Source organism: Glycine max, chromosome 16, assembly GCF_000004515.6.
Source record: "Glycine max cultivar Williams 82 chromosome 16, Glycine_max_v4.0, whole genome shotgun sequence".
In the NCBI taxonomy this organism is placed as follows: Eukaryota; Viridiplantae; Streptophyta; class Magnoliopsida; order Fabales; family Fabaceae; genus Glycine; species Glycine max.
In genome coordinates this window covers 20,277,003-20,294,025 of record NC_038252.2, presented here as the reverse complement: position 1 = coordinate 20,294,025, position 17,023 = coordinate 20,277,003, and the positions used below count along the sequence as shown (strand labels likewise).

At 30.7% G+C, this 17,023-nt stretch overlaps 1 protein-coding gene across 2 annotated transcripts; it reads left to right on the top strand.

The window, feature by feature from the left end:
• Positions 1–840: 840 nt before the first annotated feature.
• On the top strand, positions 841–10,022 carry LOC100781260 (UBX domain-containing protein 1). Of its 2 annotated transcripts, none has more exons than XM_006599164.4 (11): positions 841–1,042; positions 1,684–1,799; positions 2,677–2,753; positions 3,260–3,339; positions 3,552–3,612; positions 5,144–5,211; positions 5,301–5,382; positions 7,928–8,011; positions 8,173–8,253; positions 8,610–8,729; positions 9,540–10,020. In XM_006599164.4, exons 2-11 carry the CDS (start codon positions 1,706–1,708, stop codon positions 9,723–9,725), a joined length of 933 nt encoding a protein of 310 aa, XP_006599227.1. In that variant the 5' UTR covers positions 841–1,042; positions 1,684–1,705; the 3' UTR covers positions 9,726–10,020. The 2 variants fall into 2 exon arrangements, with proteins under 2 accessions (XP_006599227.1, XP_003548730.1); XM_003548682.5 differs by lacking the exon at positions 841–1,042 and adding an exon at positions 1,108–1,366 and having other exon boundaries at positions 9,540–10,022.
• Positions 10,023–17,023: the final 7,001 nt, after the last annotated feature.

The window sequence follows — 17,023 nt, the reverse complement described above, 5'->3', positions numbered from 1 at the left end:
ATGTTTATGTTATAGTTACTCTTAAAGTAACTTATATCTTCTCTCTTTTATATATATATATATATATATTTTGTAATATGTAAATATAGAATACTAAATCTCAAATATCAAATATGGAAAATTTGAAATATCTTTATTTACATAGTGCGATGTATTTTAACCTATATTAAACTGAACCACCAACATCCTAAAAATAAAATATAACTAAAACAAAGCTTAAATATATTTTAAGTCCATGATAAATGACCAATTTTTGTTTTAGATTCCTAATATATTAAAACTTTTGAGTCTCTTACATCAACAACTGAGATATGTTAGGGATCTAAAATAAAAATGATCATTTATCATAAATCAAATTAAAAACTTATTTAACCCTTAAAACAACACAACTAGTTGTTACAATTGAAATAAAAAATGATTATACAAATGAATATGAAGTTAAAGGATACAGGTAATGTAAAACCCAAGTTGAAATGTCCCACAAGTACAAGTAATTCTGCATAGTACTTTTTATAAATATTTATTCTCTGTTTTATAAGATTGAAAAACCGTCAACCAAATTATTATTTGGAACTTGAGACAAAAGGGTCCATGGCAAATCTTTATTAACCCAAAGGAATAAAATTCATTATAACAAAATAAATTATCCTAACTTCAGCTGAATTGATTAGTTGCTTTGATTGGATTGGAGTTTCTACCAAGTACTTTTCTGCTCCAAAAACTTGACCAGTTTATTCCAGTTACCTTCTAGAAGGGGCGCTTCGATAGAATGCATGGCACAACGTTCTTTTCTTAGTAAACAAGCAAAGAAAAAGGAAAAGAATAAAAATGAGAATGTTGATGGCAAAAGAAACAAATAAAAAGACATTTCAGAAAATCCCAGAATTTTGTTGCAGCTGTGAAAGAATCTTCTTCCATAGTATTGCAAGTTGCAGTTGCTTGCACGGTGGGTTTTTCTTGAAGTCGCTGGAAGAGTTGTGAACAGATTTATACCATTTCAGATCTTCCTCATCATCACCAAACACCCTGCCACTTGAAAACGGTATTTTAAGCCTGAAACTTCTATGTCACATTTTATTTTCATTTAAAATGCTTAATGTCACAAAGCACTGTTCAGTTGGCAAGAATTTTCCCCAACGTTTTTGGATCCTTCTTTCATCTACCATTTTTCTTTCATGCATTGTAGTTCATGAAAATGATTTTACATTGAAAATTTGATTTTTGATAAGTTGGATAGCCAACCTTAGCATGACGAGGATTTGTTGGTGCTATACTGTGGCTCCATAAAGTTGTTAATGTCCATCTAGGCATCGTTTTAAATCGTGGTCCGCAGCCACAATTCCAGACTCAATGCTGTATTTGAAAGGTCTTTTCAATCCTATGGAAATTATAATTGCAGTTGCATTAGTCACAATTGTCTGCAATTTTCTGTTATTATCACTACGCAGCCATGACAATAACGACAAATTAAATCAGGCACCCATAAATTAATATGTGGGTTGAGGGTGGTTTTCATTTTCTTTATCTAGAATAAATTTATTCTGAGAAGTTATCATGTTATGTTCTTGTTCATTCAACACACTTGTATTCTAAGTTGTATTACTTATAATATAGAAAAAACCTATGCATTATTAGATTTTGCAAGAAGGAATAACTTTTCTTTTTCCTTTGTTTTGTTTGCAGTCTATTAATTTATTTTATAAAAATGGCTGCTCCAAAAGTGAACGAAAAGTTGCTTGAAGACCTTGAAGTAATGGGATTTCCAAAGGCACGAGCAACCAGAGCACTTCATTATTCTGGTTCGTTGATTTATCATATAGATAAATTAGTAGACATGAAAATCATGTGCACTGTGCAAGGTAGTTTGGTTGTTTTAACATAGTTTCGAGTGTGCCTTGTTTAATCAACTAGAAATTAGTCAATATTTTACAGATTATTTTATTCTAACTTCACTTAAGGCTTGCTCTTCTAACTAAGGAAACACTAATGCTTTGACTGAAGATGACGAAATTTTCAATTCTCTATTGACCATAATACATGTCTGTCCTGGCCCAAATAAATAGAAAAAATAAGCAAACTGTGTTACACAAAATAAATCTTTTACTTTTGCATACAGCAGTCAAACTTAAACAATAGCATGTGATAGGCAAGAATCAATACTTTATTAGGACTCTAGCAGATTGTTTTAAGGCTTCTTAAGGGAGAGTTGCAATAGAACAAAGGGTTGGTCAATAAAGAAGTCCTTTTAAATGGCAACTCATTAAATTTTCTGTAATCTGACTTGGATCTTATAGTGCTTTTGAACCCTTACCTTGACATGTTTAAAACAGATGCAATTACGGAAACTGAAATAACATGAACTCCAACTCCCATGTGTGTACACATTTCTGTTCAATGCATTTGTCTGTATAAATGTGTGGATATAGAAAGAGAGACTGTAAAGGAGAAAATCTAAGTTAGTTTTATAGTCTTAAATTCAAAGTTCAAATATTCACATGTATTATTGCAGAACACTAAACATTTTTATAATGTAACATGACTTCATTTCAGTGCAACACGGATAGTTTTCACCCTTTGGTAACATTATTTCTATCATAGAGAAATTTTGTATTATAGTTTTCAATCAAGTTCTTTAGAATTTTGTTGCCATTCATGTATATATTTTGCTTTTACCAGGCAATACCAGCTTAGAGGATGCTATAAATTGGATCATTGATCATGAGAATGACATTGATATTGATGAGATGCCATTGGTATGATATCATACCACAGTTTCTTTTAGTTTTTTAGGACCAATTATTATTTAATTTTTCATCAGATGCATATTGGTCTCCTGATCCTCACATGCATGATGCATTCATAAATGATTAGGGTGAGTTATCATGCCTGGCTGTGCAATAAAATTTACATAGAGAAAGGAAGACGCATGTTATGTTCCTAATAAGCACATATATAGACATATATGTGCTGGGAGGAACTGAAGTTTCTTATTGAATGTAAACCTGGTTTAAGCATAGAAATATTTCTACAATGTCCTAGCTTTGTTAGCTAAATTAGCTTTCCCAGTCAAGGACTGATTATTAACCTCAAACAATTTGCAGCCACAATTGTGACTTCAATATTTTGGTTTGAATAGTATACAAAACTGTATTGCCACCACAATATTGTGGTTTGGGAGATATTCATGATGACCGTAATTGTGATTGAAGCTGCAATAAAACCATGGTTTAACATTATTCAATTGTTTACATTTCAACAGGTAGATGTAGACATTGATATAGAGTCCACTGAATCATTCCCTATCACAGAAGAAATGAGAATGAAAGCACAGAGTTTAAGGTTTTATGACCTTGCTCACTATTTTCATAGAAGTTGTTAGATATTGTTCTGTATTATGTGAGAAGTTGTTTCTTTTTGACATGTTGAAACTGTCTAACAAATTTTGAAACTAAAGACAATATTTAATATGATCCTTTTGTTTGAAGCTTCAAGCAAAGATTTCTCTGTTTCTTCTGGCTGCTTCCTTTTTCACTATTATTTCGCTGTTTCAGGGTACAAGAGCGCAAAAGGAAAGAGGAGGAAGAGAAAAGATTGGAGAGAGAACGGGAGAAGGTAAATTAATTTAATATGTTTTCACATATAGTTGCTGCTTATCTCTAGCTTTCGCTTTCTACCCCCTACATTGCAATCGAGAGAAATTACAAATAAGTTAAACAAATGTAAACCAAATTGTGTGCAATTTCCAAAGTCTGGGATTATGCAACATCAGTGTATGATAGGAACTGATTTTTACTGATAAACAATGGAGACTAGCTCCTTTCAAGGGCAGAAAATTGCAGAAATCAAGCTATGGTTGACCCTTTTGGTTTCATAAAGTTTCCATATATGAGTGAAGATGAAGGTAATTTTTCAGCACTAGTTCTATCCAATTGGAGGATGTTGTTATAAAAGTTATAAATAATGGTTAGCCATAAAAGATGCTATAAGAAATAAAATAGGCTTGTATTGGCCAATGCATGCAATGGATTGAGTTTGAGAATATTTTGCCACCGCTAAAGCATGCAATGGGCTTAAGAGTATTTTGAGCTTGCAGCATTACCTGGATTTTGTAAGAGCTTCAGAGAGTTTACCAAGGCTCTCATAGAGGCATCTCGCACCAACACTCAGATGAATATATCATTTTTGGACTGTATAAATTCATTAAGAGATATATACTCTTCCTCTAACACTTTAGTCTTGATTCAGTTTCTAAAACATTCAACAAAGTAACCACTATTATAATACCCTTCACTTACTAATACCCAACATTTATCATATTCAAACCTTTAACACCTACATTGCCAAAATAAAGACACTAAATTTGTAACAAATATTAGACACAGATTAAAAGGGAGGATTTTCCTATAGGTGAGTTCTAAGTTAACCTTTCCTTTACCAAAACACTAGCTATTCTAGAGTTGCTTGAGAACATGTCCCTCTCCTTCCTCGAAAACTTTTCGGACGTAAAGGCATTTCTGTTGGCACATATATCTTTGGTAGTCCTAGAGTAGGGCCTTAGATTTCTACTCCGTCACAAGATAGGTCTTGGCAACAATTGCCACAATTACATCATCTGTCATGACCAGGTAAGCATTGGCAGCAACAAGTTGTTTTGTTTTTTCCCTGTATCTGAATTGAGCATCACGGTGTCCTGGTTTTCCATAAACATAATAGTTACTGGTCCTTTCGTTGTATGTTTTAGAGGATGTAGTGCTCTGTAGTAATGCTTAGACCTTGGACCATTTTGAAAATTCTTGTTTCCATGACAACATTTCAACCGCAAGGATGAATTCCATCAATAGTGACAAGTCAATCTATCCTCACACTATTGGATATTAGTACAGCTATACATGTTAAATTCTAGTGTTGATTAATATAAATTTTTCAATAATGTATCTTTGGTTAACTAACAATAGATATTTTCTGCATCTATTATAATTGTGAGCTAATTGTATCTTCAAGAGTTTCTAGCCACTGAAGTGGTTGATTTTTTGCAATCAATAAAGCTAGTTGAGATTTTATTCGTTTAGGATTTAACTCTAGCAGTTAAACATTCAACCTGCCAGCATTGATTTTTATAACCTTTATATTGTTTGAATTGCAGGAGAGGATTCAAGCTGGTAAGAGACTCCTTGAGGCTAAGCGAATTGCGGAAGAAAATGAAAGAAAACGGTATCTTAATGTGTTCAGTAGTTGCTTCATTTATTTTTCTATAATGAGATTAGTTATTCCGACTTACGTATGTCCTATCCTATAATCAGGAATCTAGCATTGAAAAAAGCAGAAAAAGAAGAAGAGAAAAGAGCTAGAGAAAAAGTTCTCAAGAAACTAGAGCAGGATAAGGTATAGAGCTAATTGTCTAGTAATATCTATAAGCGGCAACCGAAACAAAAGGGGGTCTTTTTTTTTTTTTTTTTTTCAAATTTATCAAATGGGATAAAATTTAAATTAATATGTCAAAAGGATAAGTCTTCTGGAGTGAAAGTTGTAAATAGTGTTATTGATTTTTTTTTATTTCCATTGAAATCATAAATAATTTTACGTCTTTAATTTTTTTAACACAACTCTAAAATTGTCAGAGTTTTTTTTTTTTTTTCTTTTCACAAGACTTTAACGTTGTAACGGATTTTTTTCGTTGAAGTCATAAATTATTTTATGACTTCAATTTTTTTTGCACATATTTTTTTAAATCTTAAATATTTTTTATTTTTTAATTTTATTTAATATTTTTGTATATTATTTTATTTAATATATTTTCTATATTTTTTTACTAATATTAAGGATTGTTATTTGTTTTATAAATTAAAAAATAATATAAAAGATTTAAATTTAAATAAAAATATTAAAATGAACTACATATTTGTTTAACAAAAATATTAAAATATTATGTTACTAATATTAAAAAATAATATTAACTTATAATTTATCAAATAATAATATATTTGATAAATTATAAATTAATATTATAAAAAAATATAAAAAATATTAAATAAAAGAATATAAAAAAATATAGGAAATATTAAAATAAAACTAAAAAATAAAATATACATTAATTCATTAAATAATTAAAATAAAAACTATTTACAATTTTAAAAAATATGCAAAAAAAAATTGAAGTTGTAAAATAATTTACGACTTTAATAAAAATAATTTGTTACGACTTTCAAGTCCTGTGAAAAAAAAGAAAAAAAATTAAAAAATTAAAGTCGTAAAGTTTTTTACGACTTAATGAAAAAAAAAAAGTCGTAACACAGTCGGCGACTTTCAGTTCAAAAGGTTACCCTACAACTTACTTCTTCTTAGGTATTAATTTAAATTTTATCCCATTTGATAATTTTTTTAAAAAAAGACTCCCTTTTGATCGTTTCCCTATGGATCAACACTTGATATTACTGTGTTGGGTTTGACAAATTTCTTTTTCACAATGATCTATATATAGTCTCTGATGCAGTCCCTGAATGGTACTGTATCAAAATGTATGTTTGAGTTGTGTTAATATTAGATACTAATGCAGAATGTTGGTTAACAGACACAACATGAACGGTAGTACCTTATATTTGCATTGATTTCAGGGAGTTTTGTATAATATCAATTCCAAGTGACTATAAAATTAATAACAAATGGACAATTTAGTGAATCTTCTTTGTCTATTGTTGTCATTTTCTAATAATATATTCAAATGAAAATATGATGCCCCCTTTTGTAAAAATAAATTTTGTTATTTTTAAGTACAAAAAAAAGAAACAGGAATGAGGGGTCACCCAGTTTAAAAAATCGTGTGTAGTGCTTATGAGTCACTGACAAATTTAAGAAATGGAATTTCTTTAATTAATGAGAAAAAATATAGCAGTTTGGTGGTTGATAAGGAATATAACAGGAAGATATGTGGCTCAAGCTCACTGAACAGTTTATTTTTTTGGTTTATTGATTTACCAAACATCACCCTAGTGGCATAACGCTTTTGTTGTTGTTCTTGTAATTTTTACCAAACAAATTTTTAAGACTACGTTGCTGCAAAGCAGTTGGTTGAGTTTCTCCCAATTTTTTTTTTGACAATTAGTAAACTTCCTATTATAAATTGAAATTAATATAAAAATATGTGTGATGTTGGTTTGAATAGGAACTAAATAGGAAAGTCCTCATAGTGAGAAAGTTTGCATGCTAAGCAAGTTTTTGTTGGTTGTAAACGCACAATCAAAGGACTTGTTTATGTTATTACTTAAGAGAAGTGAGGGAGAAGAAAATGTGAGCAATATTCGAGAGGGTTTACAACTTCACCCGTTCCAAATTGTTCACGTGGGAGTGTTTGCAACTTTATCCACTCAAAATGTTGTATTTTAATGTTTTTTATAGTGTGTTTAAGCTTTACTAGTATTCATCAAAGCAAGTGAAGAAGAGGATGTGGTAGTATTTTCAGTATATTTGCAAAGAAATTAAACAGGCATATATAATATGATAAACCCTTTATTGTTTGACATTTTCACATAAAGGAACTTCAAATATGGTTCATCCACCAGTAGAAAGTAGCACGTTCAGTGTCTAAGTTGAGTTTTGCTTGAAGGAATATGATTTCTCATTGGAATATTCTTCTAAGGTTTTTTATCTGCAGTAAAAGAACTAACCTCTTGAAAGCCTCCCAAAGTATTTTATTATAAGTTCTGAATAATCTCTTATGAAATAATCCCTTCTATCTAAATCCTGTTACAGGATGAACAAGTTCTGAACACATCCATGATATTATGTTATACTTTCAGAATTGTTTTTCTGAACATCTGGCTAGGGAGGTTATAAACATAGCAGTCACCTTAAATACTTTGCAGTAATAGTTTTCCAAGTATTGGCACTACTCAATGTTAAAATGGCTCTACATTTGTATATATCTTTACAGTTAAATAGAAGGTATAAACAAGGATTGCCTTTAGAAGGCCAAGCAGCTGTGAGATCTTCTGCTATTGAAATAGAACAAGAAAAGGTACGATTAAGATCGATTTTATTATACACTGAATTCATAGATCCTAGGTTTTATTTGTCAATATGATAACTAATTTTTTTTTCCTGTAACTCGTTTTACCCTGTTATTGTGGAGCACAAGTTATCTACGTTTAGATGATTTTTACTTGATTCAAATTGCAGAAGTCAAAGTCTGTTTATAATACAACAGCAAAAGCTGAACAGTTAAGAGAATGTCTGAGGAATCTCAAGCGTAACCATCAGGTGAAACAATATCCTCTTTCTCATAACACATTCACTAATCTTTGATCTAAAAGCTCAATTAGGGGCTCATTCCATTAGATGGATCTAGGCTTATATGCATGATTACACTCAACCTAACTCTTGGCTTGATGCATGGTCTTCGAGTAAGCTTTATAAATCAGTACATCTGAAATCATAACACATGAGAACATCACTAAAAGTAATGGCAGGAAGTCTAAGAATGAATGTATTATATTTTCCTTTCCAAACTTAATAGAATTACTACCTTACTTTTCTGATAGAGATAATAATTACAATCAATGGCTTTACTTTTTTCCTTCAAATGTTTATCATATCAAGTTTAAAATTCTGTATAGGGTGAGGATGCCAGAGTCAGAAGGGCCTTTCAAACAATTTTAGTCTATGTTGGAAATGTTGCCAAGAATCCCAAGGAGGACAAGTACAGGAAAATTCGACTGAATAACCCATTATTCCAGGTAAGGCATATTGTTCTAAACAAAACAATTTTGTTGGCAACAGTTTTAGTTAGAAAAGTTAAAGCTTCAGGGTAGACACATTCTTGAAGATTCATTCAGAACTTTATCTGATAGAGTCAAGTCCTTCACTCAGCGAACATGAACTTTGTACGATTTGTTCTCCTGCATTGGATTCATTTTGAATTGGTGCTTGAAAATTTTATTTTCATATTTTATTCACTATGATCCTTTGAGAAATGAACCAATCTCATTAAGGTGAGGACATAAAAAAATTGTTGGATACTATACAAGCCAGTTTTATTCTACATCTAATGCTAAAATTAGTCTAGGATTTCCAAATTTTTGTAGCCAAAAAGGAAACATGTTTTGAAAGTTTTAATCAGTAGTGCAAAAATTGAGAGCTACCAAAACTTATAAGTGAGTTTTTGTTGGCCGTACTTTTTCTAGAGTCTTTGTTATCGCTGGAATTGTATTAGCCTTTTCAACAACGTCCAATGTAAAATCTTTATCTACAGAACAAAATGTGCTTAAAGAAGAGTTCGATAAGTATTAAATAACATCAAGGATTCAGGAGTTTTACATAGCCCTGAATATATTTTTAGAATTTAATTAAAAAGCTCTGATAATATAAAAATTTTTATACTATTATTCAATTATAAATTGTCATATATGATAAAAAAATATTTTTTATAATAATTATTTTAAAATTTATATCTAAGCTAATTTCTAATTCAATAACGGCGTAACAATATTTACATTAAACTCATTTTTATCGGTACATTTTTTTCTACATGTATGTTTTTTTAACAGGATAGAGTTGGAAGTTTAAATGGAGGTGTAGAGTTTCTTGAGCTGTGTGGTTTTGAGAGAACGGGTGACTTCTTGTATCTTCCTGATGAAAAGGTTGACATGGCACTGTTAAATTCAGCTGGTTTGGTCCTAAATTCTGCAATGACAAATCCTTTCTTTGGAGTTTTAAGTTCTACTCACAATTGAGTTTCAGCAACCATAGTCTACAATTAGTTTGGAAAGTGGATAGGCCAAGGCAAAAACATTTATATATTGTTAAATTAAATGTTAAGCATGGGAAGGAATGTAACTTATATTATAGATTTAACATAACAATTTTTTTTTATTGTTGTAGGTCTCGAATATTTAAAATATACTCTCTTTTTTTTTTATTAAGGTCTAAAATACACTTAGTCATTTCCGTTTTAAGTTTTATTCAGTTTGATCTTTTATATTTTAAAAATAATTCAAATTGATTCTTTCAAAATAATGATATTTATTTATTTATTTTGAGACTAAATTAAATATATTTTAAAACTTAAAGGACTAAAAATTTATTTTAGCTATCTCAAATATAGGTTTTGTCTTTGAAAATTATTGATCATTGACCTTCTTCCTTTTGTTTCTTCTTGTATGTCCAAATCTTTGCTAATTATTGAAGTTTTTATGTTTGTTATTATTTATATATTTCAGCATTTCGTTTGTGTGTGTGGCGTATGTGTGTGTAAGGCGTGTAACATATTGAGCCCATGAATCTATAACGTACTCAGCAGTTAAATATGTTGGTTAAATTAATTTGCTGGTGGTGAACTGTTTCAATGATTTTAATTAAGTTCTTGAACTGTTTTTCCCATTAGGTCTATGAAATTGTATTTGTTTTTTGGTTAAATTAATCTGCTGGTGGTGAACTATTTCAATAATTTTAATTAGGTTCGTGAACTTTTTTTTCGGTTAGGTCTATCAAATTGTATTTGCCTTTTTTAATTAGATCTCTAATGTAGGAACCTAATTAATAAATAAATACAAATTTATGGACCTAATTAAAAATAAATAAATATTTATTTAGAGATCCAATTGAAAAAAAAAAAAAAGTTCAGCTACCCTAATAGCAATATTGGATTGTCATCAAAAGCTTTTAGGATCCCCAAATAATTTTGCAATACAGGGCAGGACCCAAGGTCATTTCTCATAGACACAATTCATCAAGAATATTGATTCTAATTCAATTAACAGGGCGGACTTTTGTTTCAGAATTTGCATAAATTAATAGGAAACACAGAATAAAACAGAATTAATAAAAAAATCAGATAAAAATCAACTCCAGGATCCAACGCTAATGTCAATCATCATAGTTCCATAAATCAATCACGAATCCATGAACATACAAAACGAATTCATAAGATCGTCATATCACATATTCATGAAAACCGAAATACAATGCATTCCTTAATTATCATGAATTAAGGCACAAATTTGTATTTGTAGGCAACCAATCTATCGATCACTTATTCCCAATCCAAATTTAATTTCCTAAATCTAAACATAATCATGCATTAAATTCAAAATCTGAAAAACAAAAAAGGGGAAGAACATGAATTCGAAAATAAGGACGGGGGAACTCAAATTTATCATAAACCTTGGAACCCTTGGATTGAAAACGAGATTAACTCTATGATTTCATTGAGAGCTTAAATATAAAAATGTGTAACATTCTGATTTTTGTACCATGAAAAGTTTCTAGTAAAAAAATAGATAACATTTAAATAATAGTTAATGTTATAGCATTTTTAGTAGTGAAATAATTGTTTTATGTGTGTGATATCCTTGATGTTAGGTTTGAATGACCATTCATACATTAAATTTTGATATTCACAAAAAGTAAAAATTGTTGATGATCATCTTTGTTAAAGGACTAAATCATGACATCCAATGTAGTACGAAAATGTTATGTTAGCCGAAAAGGAAAGTACACATATTCTTGCTCATAAAAATTCATTTTATCTTTCTATATTTGAATTGATAACATTTAAATTTAAGAAAATGAGAAAATAAAAGAGAATTTAAGATCTATACAAAATATTCCTCAAGGATCATTTTTGTCAAGGACAAAGAGTACATGTTGTTCTCTGTACTTTTATTTCTTTTCACTTCAATAGGAGCATGCCACGTCAGCTCACCTCCCAATGTGAGGCAATGGTCATTTCAAAGACTTAGCGCTAATCATGTAACGAATCCTTCACTGAAGTCTATAAAAAATAATTCCTACCCAAAAAGCGATGCAAGGAAAATATTAAATGAAAACGAGAATATCTCTAAAACAAAAATCTCTAGAAATCGTTGGACGATACATTTAATCTTTCATTGTTCATCCTTTGCTTGGTAAAGTTACTTGAATCTTTGAGTTCATTCAAACTATATTTTGTGAAACCAGGAGTAACTTAGTGTTAAAAAAGACTTGTGTACTTTTAGATACAAAGGGAGTCTAAGATAGTGTCTCTAACACCCCGTTTTTTAAAAAATAAATTAAAAAGAGTTTTATTTAAAAAATAAATAGAGTTTTAAAAAGATAATGGAGTTTTTGTAATTAAATAAATAAGGAGAAATAGTTTTATTAATTAAAATATTTTTAAGGTAAATAAAATAAATATGTGTTTTTAGAAAATAAAAAGATGTTTTATTTATTCATTTGATAAAGAGTAAAGTAAAGTTCCTTTTTATAAAATAATAAAATAAGGAAAAATAGAGTAAATAATAGACTAAGAGTACCCTAACTATAAATAAAGACATATTAGGTCAGTTTTTACATTTTACGATACATCTCTACGCTCTTTCTTTCTCTCAAATTTGTTTTTCCTTCTTCCCCTCCTAAAACCCTCTCTCTTATCCGCACACTCAAATTTGTCCTAGTAAAAATACAATCTCAAACTTGTTAACCGTTGGATCATCGTAAAATTTGAACACCAATTTTAGAAATCATTTTTGCATATTCTTACCGTTGGAATTTGAAAAATAATGTTTGTAGAGAGAAATGTGCCTTGCATGGAGACAGTAAAATTGAGGCTCCAATCCCTTCTTCCTCTCTCTAATGCTTGGAAGTCCTAGCAGAGAAACTAGAAGAAAAGATTGAGGAATCTTAGAAAATCTCTAGAGACGCCGCTATCACTGTTGGACTATAGATGTGAGCACGCTTAGAGGTAAGGGATGAGTTACTCATGCTTGAGGATTGGAATGAACATGTGTAGGAATTCCTAGAGGATCAATTTTGGGTTGCTTAATGAAATTCAATGTTCTCATGTTTTTTTTATTATCATGAATTGACTGTGTTTAACAAACCAATTGACGTCCCAATGCAAAATTATTGTGAAATTGATGTGTTATTGTGTTGAGTGTGAACCCTAAAAATTGAGACTTTTTCTAATTAACGTAATTTCTAAAATGGCCCAAGTATTTTATTATATGAGATATTTGAGTGTTGCAGCAATTTGTTTCTAATCATCCACAAATTCTTAGGATTGCATATTTGTTATCCTTGTGTGTAAATTAGATATGCCAAAGGTAGACATTGATTGAATATTGTTTTGTTGATTTTATACGCAAATAGATAGTAACAAGGAAATTAAGGACAATGACTAATCTTGGATTTGTGTTAGTATCTTTGCCATATTATTTATATATTATAAAGGCTTGAAATTGATTCACGTAAGGACTAGAGAATCTATATTAGTATTTTATCTATAGGTAGTAAGTATATATTCTTGTTTGTTTTATTCATGTTTGGGAATGTACTTATATTATTTTATATTATATATATTTGTATAGTGACATGTTATATATATATATTCTAATTAGTTAATTGAGACTTAGGGGTGCATATTAGTGTTTTATATTTATTGTTTTGATTTGGTTAGTACGTGTATACTACATAGATTTTATATTGCTATTAATTAATTGATACAAAAGATGTTATAGTGTTGTTATGATATGATTTTGAAAATTATTTGAGTCGATGTATATGATTCATGATGCATGATAAATTGTTATATTGAGATCATGAAATTGTGATTGAGATTGAGTATCAGTAGGAAGTTGAGCATGTGTTAATTTGTAAGATACACGTGAACATGTAATGGTGGATTGTGACGTTGTGGGATGTTAAATTATGGACATGGAATATGGCTGTGAATAAGTGTGTGGTTAATACTTGATGTGATATTACTTGTGTTGTGAGTTGTGAATTATACAAGTGTAGGGTTTACGTTGAGAAAAGTGTCAATGCGCGAGGTGTTAAAAGGAAAGCGTAGGGTTTCAAGTTAGGAACCTAAGGTGTTAAATTGTTGCGTAATGTGTTAAACATGTTTCAAAACAAGTGTGAGGTCGTGGGTATTGTATAATCCATGAGCAATGTCTGCATGCAAAAGTTGTTTTAGGGGTTGGACTTGAATCAGGAAGGTGAGACCCTAACAGATTTTTTAGAGTTTAGGCCTTCGGGGTAAATACACTTGATTTGAGTTCTCCTTTAAGCCTATGTTGATTCCATATGGTTGGAGCATTCTCGTAAAATAGAGTGACCTTGATTGGTCACCTTATGATTTTACTTAGTGAGAGTGACCTAACATACCCATTGTGTGACATGTCTTGTTATGTACTCCTAAGTGCCCTAGTATTGTTTTTCACTGACATGGTACCACATTACATATAGGCTCAAGTCTTAGTATAATTGTTGCATAACGCCTGTGAATTGCTTATTATGAAATTGGTGAGTATTATTATGTCTTGAGTCGAGTGTGTGATTCATGTGTAATGTGATTGGTGATTGAAAAATGAATTTTAAATGATAAAGTGGTGAAGTGACATGGATTGTGTTAAGTTGAGCTATGTGATAAATATTTCTATAATGTATTTTGCTTATGTCTTTATTTATCCGTATTTTATTTAGAAATGTGATAACTCACTCCCTATGTGCTATTTGTGTTTGGATCCTGTGATGATCTCAAATCTTGTGTTCGTAGGAGCAAATAACTAGGTGGGTGAATTTAAAGAACCTCGTACTAGAGGACGCTGGGACACAATGCTTTGATAAGATGTGACATTGGAGCATGAGTTTTTGTTTTAGTTGCATGATGTTCCAAACATGTTATTTTACTTTATTTTATTTTGCTGCTTAACTTGAGTTCTTTTGTAAACTTGGACGACCTTGTTTTGAACCATAGATGTTTTTAATAAGTTTTATTTGGTAATAGTGAAGTGAATGTGACCCTTTTACCCACGTGAATTTGTTTAAGTGATTTGAATAAAATGGATTTAATTAAATTCTAGACTTTTATATGTTATTCTTAATTATATGTATGATGGGGTAGAGGGTGTCACAGTGTCGAAAGTGATTAGAAGAATACTTGTAAAACTAGGAGTGGTAGGACAAAATACTTGTTTTGTAATCAAAGTTTTTGGTGGAACCCTTTACTATTGCGTAAAGGAGAACTAGACGTAGCTCTGTTTGAGTGAACCAATATAAATCCAGTGTTCCTACATCTCTCCTTAACAGTTTTATGAAGCATTTTCTTAGTGTTTTCTGTCACCTTTTCATACCAACTGTCGACTTCAAAATTGTCATAAAACTCGATTTCATATATTTTCTAGACGATCAAACTTGGCTTTACCAAAACCCATTTCTTATAAGTGGGCGACTCCATTATATATGTAACGCCCTGAAATTTCGATAACTGAAAATAAATGTTTGATGTTTTTCTTGTGTTATTTGATTACTTGATTAATTTGGATGAGTTGAGGTATTGTGTGAATTATCCATGTGTGATTTGTTTGATATGGATGTTGAGTTATGTGGATTTTTATTGACATAGGTTGAAATTGTGAGATTTCAAGTTTTACCTAAACTTGTTCTGGTAAAACCATGATTTTTTTCTCGTTAACCGTTGGATTACCTTTAGATTTGGAATGTAGGCTTGTTACCCAAGGCCTCACTTTTTGACCGTTGGGATTTTCCAAATAACAGATAGAGTATGGTATATGATATTTTCATCGAAGTAGTATAACTTGTTGGAGCAAAATTTGCCCATGCGAGCAAAATGTCGCCTAGGAGAGTCTGAGTTGGATCAACTCTCCCAGACAAGCCAAATTTTGCTTGGGTGAGTCTTGCATGCTACAAATACGTCCAACAACGTAAAACAACCATTTTGCTTCCATCTTCTTCCCCAAACCATCACTCAACACCCCCAACCTCCTCATTCACTACCACCGACCACCGGTGACTGCCACGAGCTTCTGTTGCTTGCCGCAAGACCACTGCATCAAAATGAACACATTAATTGAAGCGGAATCTTCAAAACTCAACTAGAGGATTCGGTAGAGAATGAAGCCTCCAATCCTCCCTTCGCAGTTTCTTCGAGGTAATTGCGATTTCTAAGTCTTCTCCTAGTTAGTTTGAGCCTATCTTTACCTCTCTTGTGACTTGGGTACCATTATTGGATGTTTTTACACTTTCTTTGAAAAACCCTTGTAAATGAGACATTATAAAAGTTTTCCTTTTATAAAATAGACTTCATTTTTGTAACCTTCGTTGAACCCTGATCATAGTGGTGTGATTAGAATTTCATAATGCAGTCTCTTTGATGTGGATCTCAAAACACTCCTTTAGCATTTTTAAATTGAATGGGTATTTGATCCCAAAAGTTGATATTAATCCTGTCTTTGAAATCTATACTAAATTATCTTCAATTTGGTATATAGAGCTCTGGGTTTGGACGAACGAACGTTAATCTAATAGATCTTAGAACAACACCGCAAGGAACTAATGGAGAGATATAGATAGGTGAGGGGAGTTTATTGTTTGTTTACAACTTTTGATACTGTAGTTGGGGGTCAGGGAACCCAATTATAGGGATGTATGTTTGTCCCTATGCATGCTGATTTTCAAGAAAAATTGTGTTTTTAACTAATGGGATTGATATATTTGGTATTGATGATTGAAATTGTCAATGATGTTGTGTTGTAATGATTGAAATTTTAGGAAAAAGTCTTAATTACAGAGGAGACTCTGCCCAAAATTTTATATTTCTTCTTCTATTTACTTCTTTATTAAAGTTTAAATGGGCATAAGAGTTTGTTTTGAATACCATAGTTCTCCTCTTTAATTTAGAATTTTCCTTAAAATATCAATCTCGTGATATTATGAATTGTTGTATGAGGTTTATGTTGCCTGAAGAGCTGGAAAATGTGAATCCTAGACATTAATTTATATGTATGTATGTGGAATGTGATTACTTGTGATGTTGATGATGAAGTTGAGATAAAATGATATTAATGTTGATGATAATGTTGAGATGAGATGATGTTGATGTTAATAATGATATTTAGATGATATGATTTTGATGTTTATAATGATATTAAGATGAGATGATGTTGATGTTGATAATGACATTGAGATGAGATAATGTTGATGTTGATGATATATGTTGTGTATGTACATGGAGGGTGCAGTGACCATGTTA

Coding starts and splice junctions, on each gene's coding strand:
- LOC100781260 (XM_003548682.5), top strand. CDS start 1,706: ATGGCTGCTCCAAAAGTGAACGAAAAGTTGCTTGAAGACCTTGAAGTA. Junction 2,754..3,259: donor ATATTGATGAGATGCCATTG/GTATGATATCAT, acceptor ACATTTCAACAG/GTAGATGTAGACATTGATAT. Junction 8,254..8,609: donor ATCTCAAGCGTAACCATCAG/GTGAAACAATAT, acceptor AATTCTGTATAG/GGTGAGGATGCCAGAGTCAG.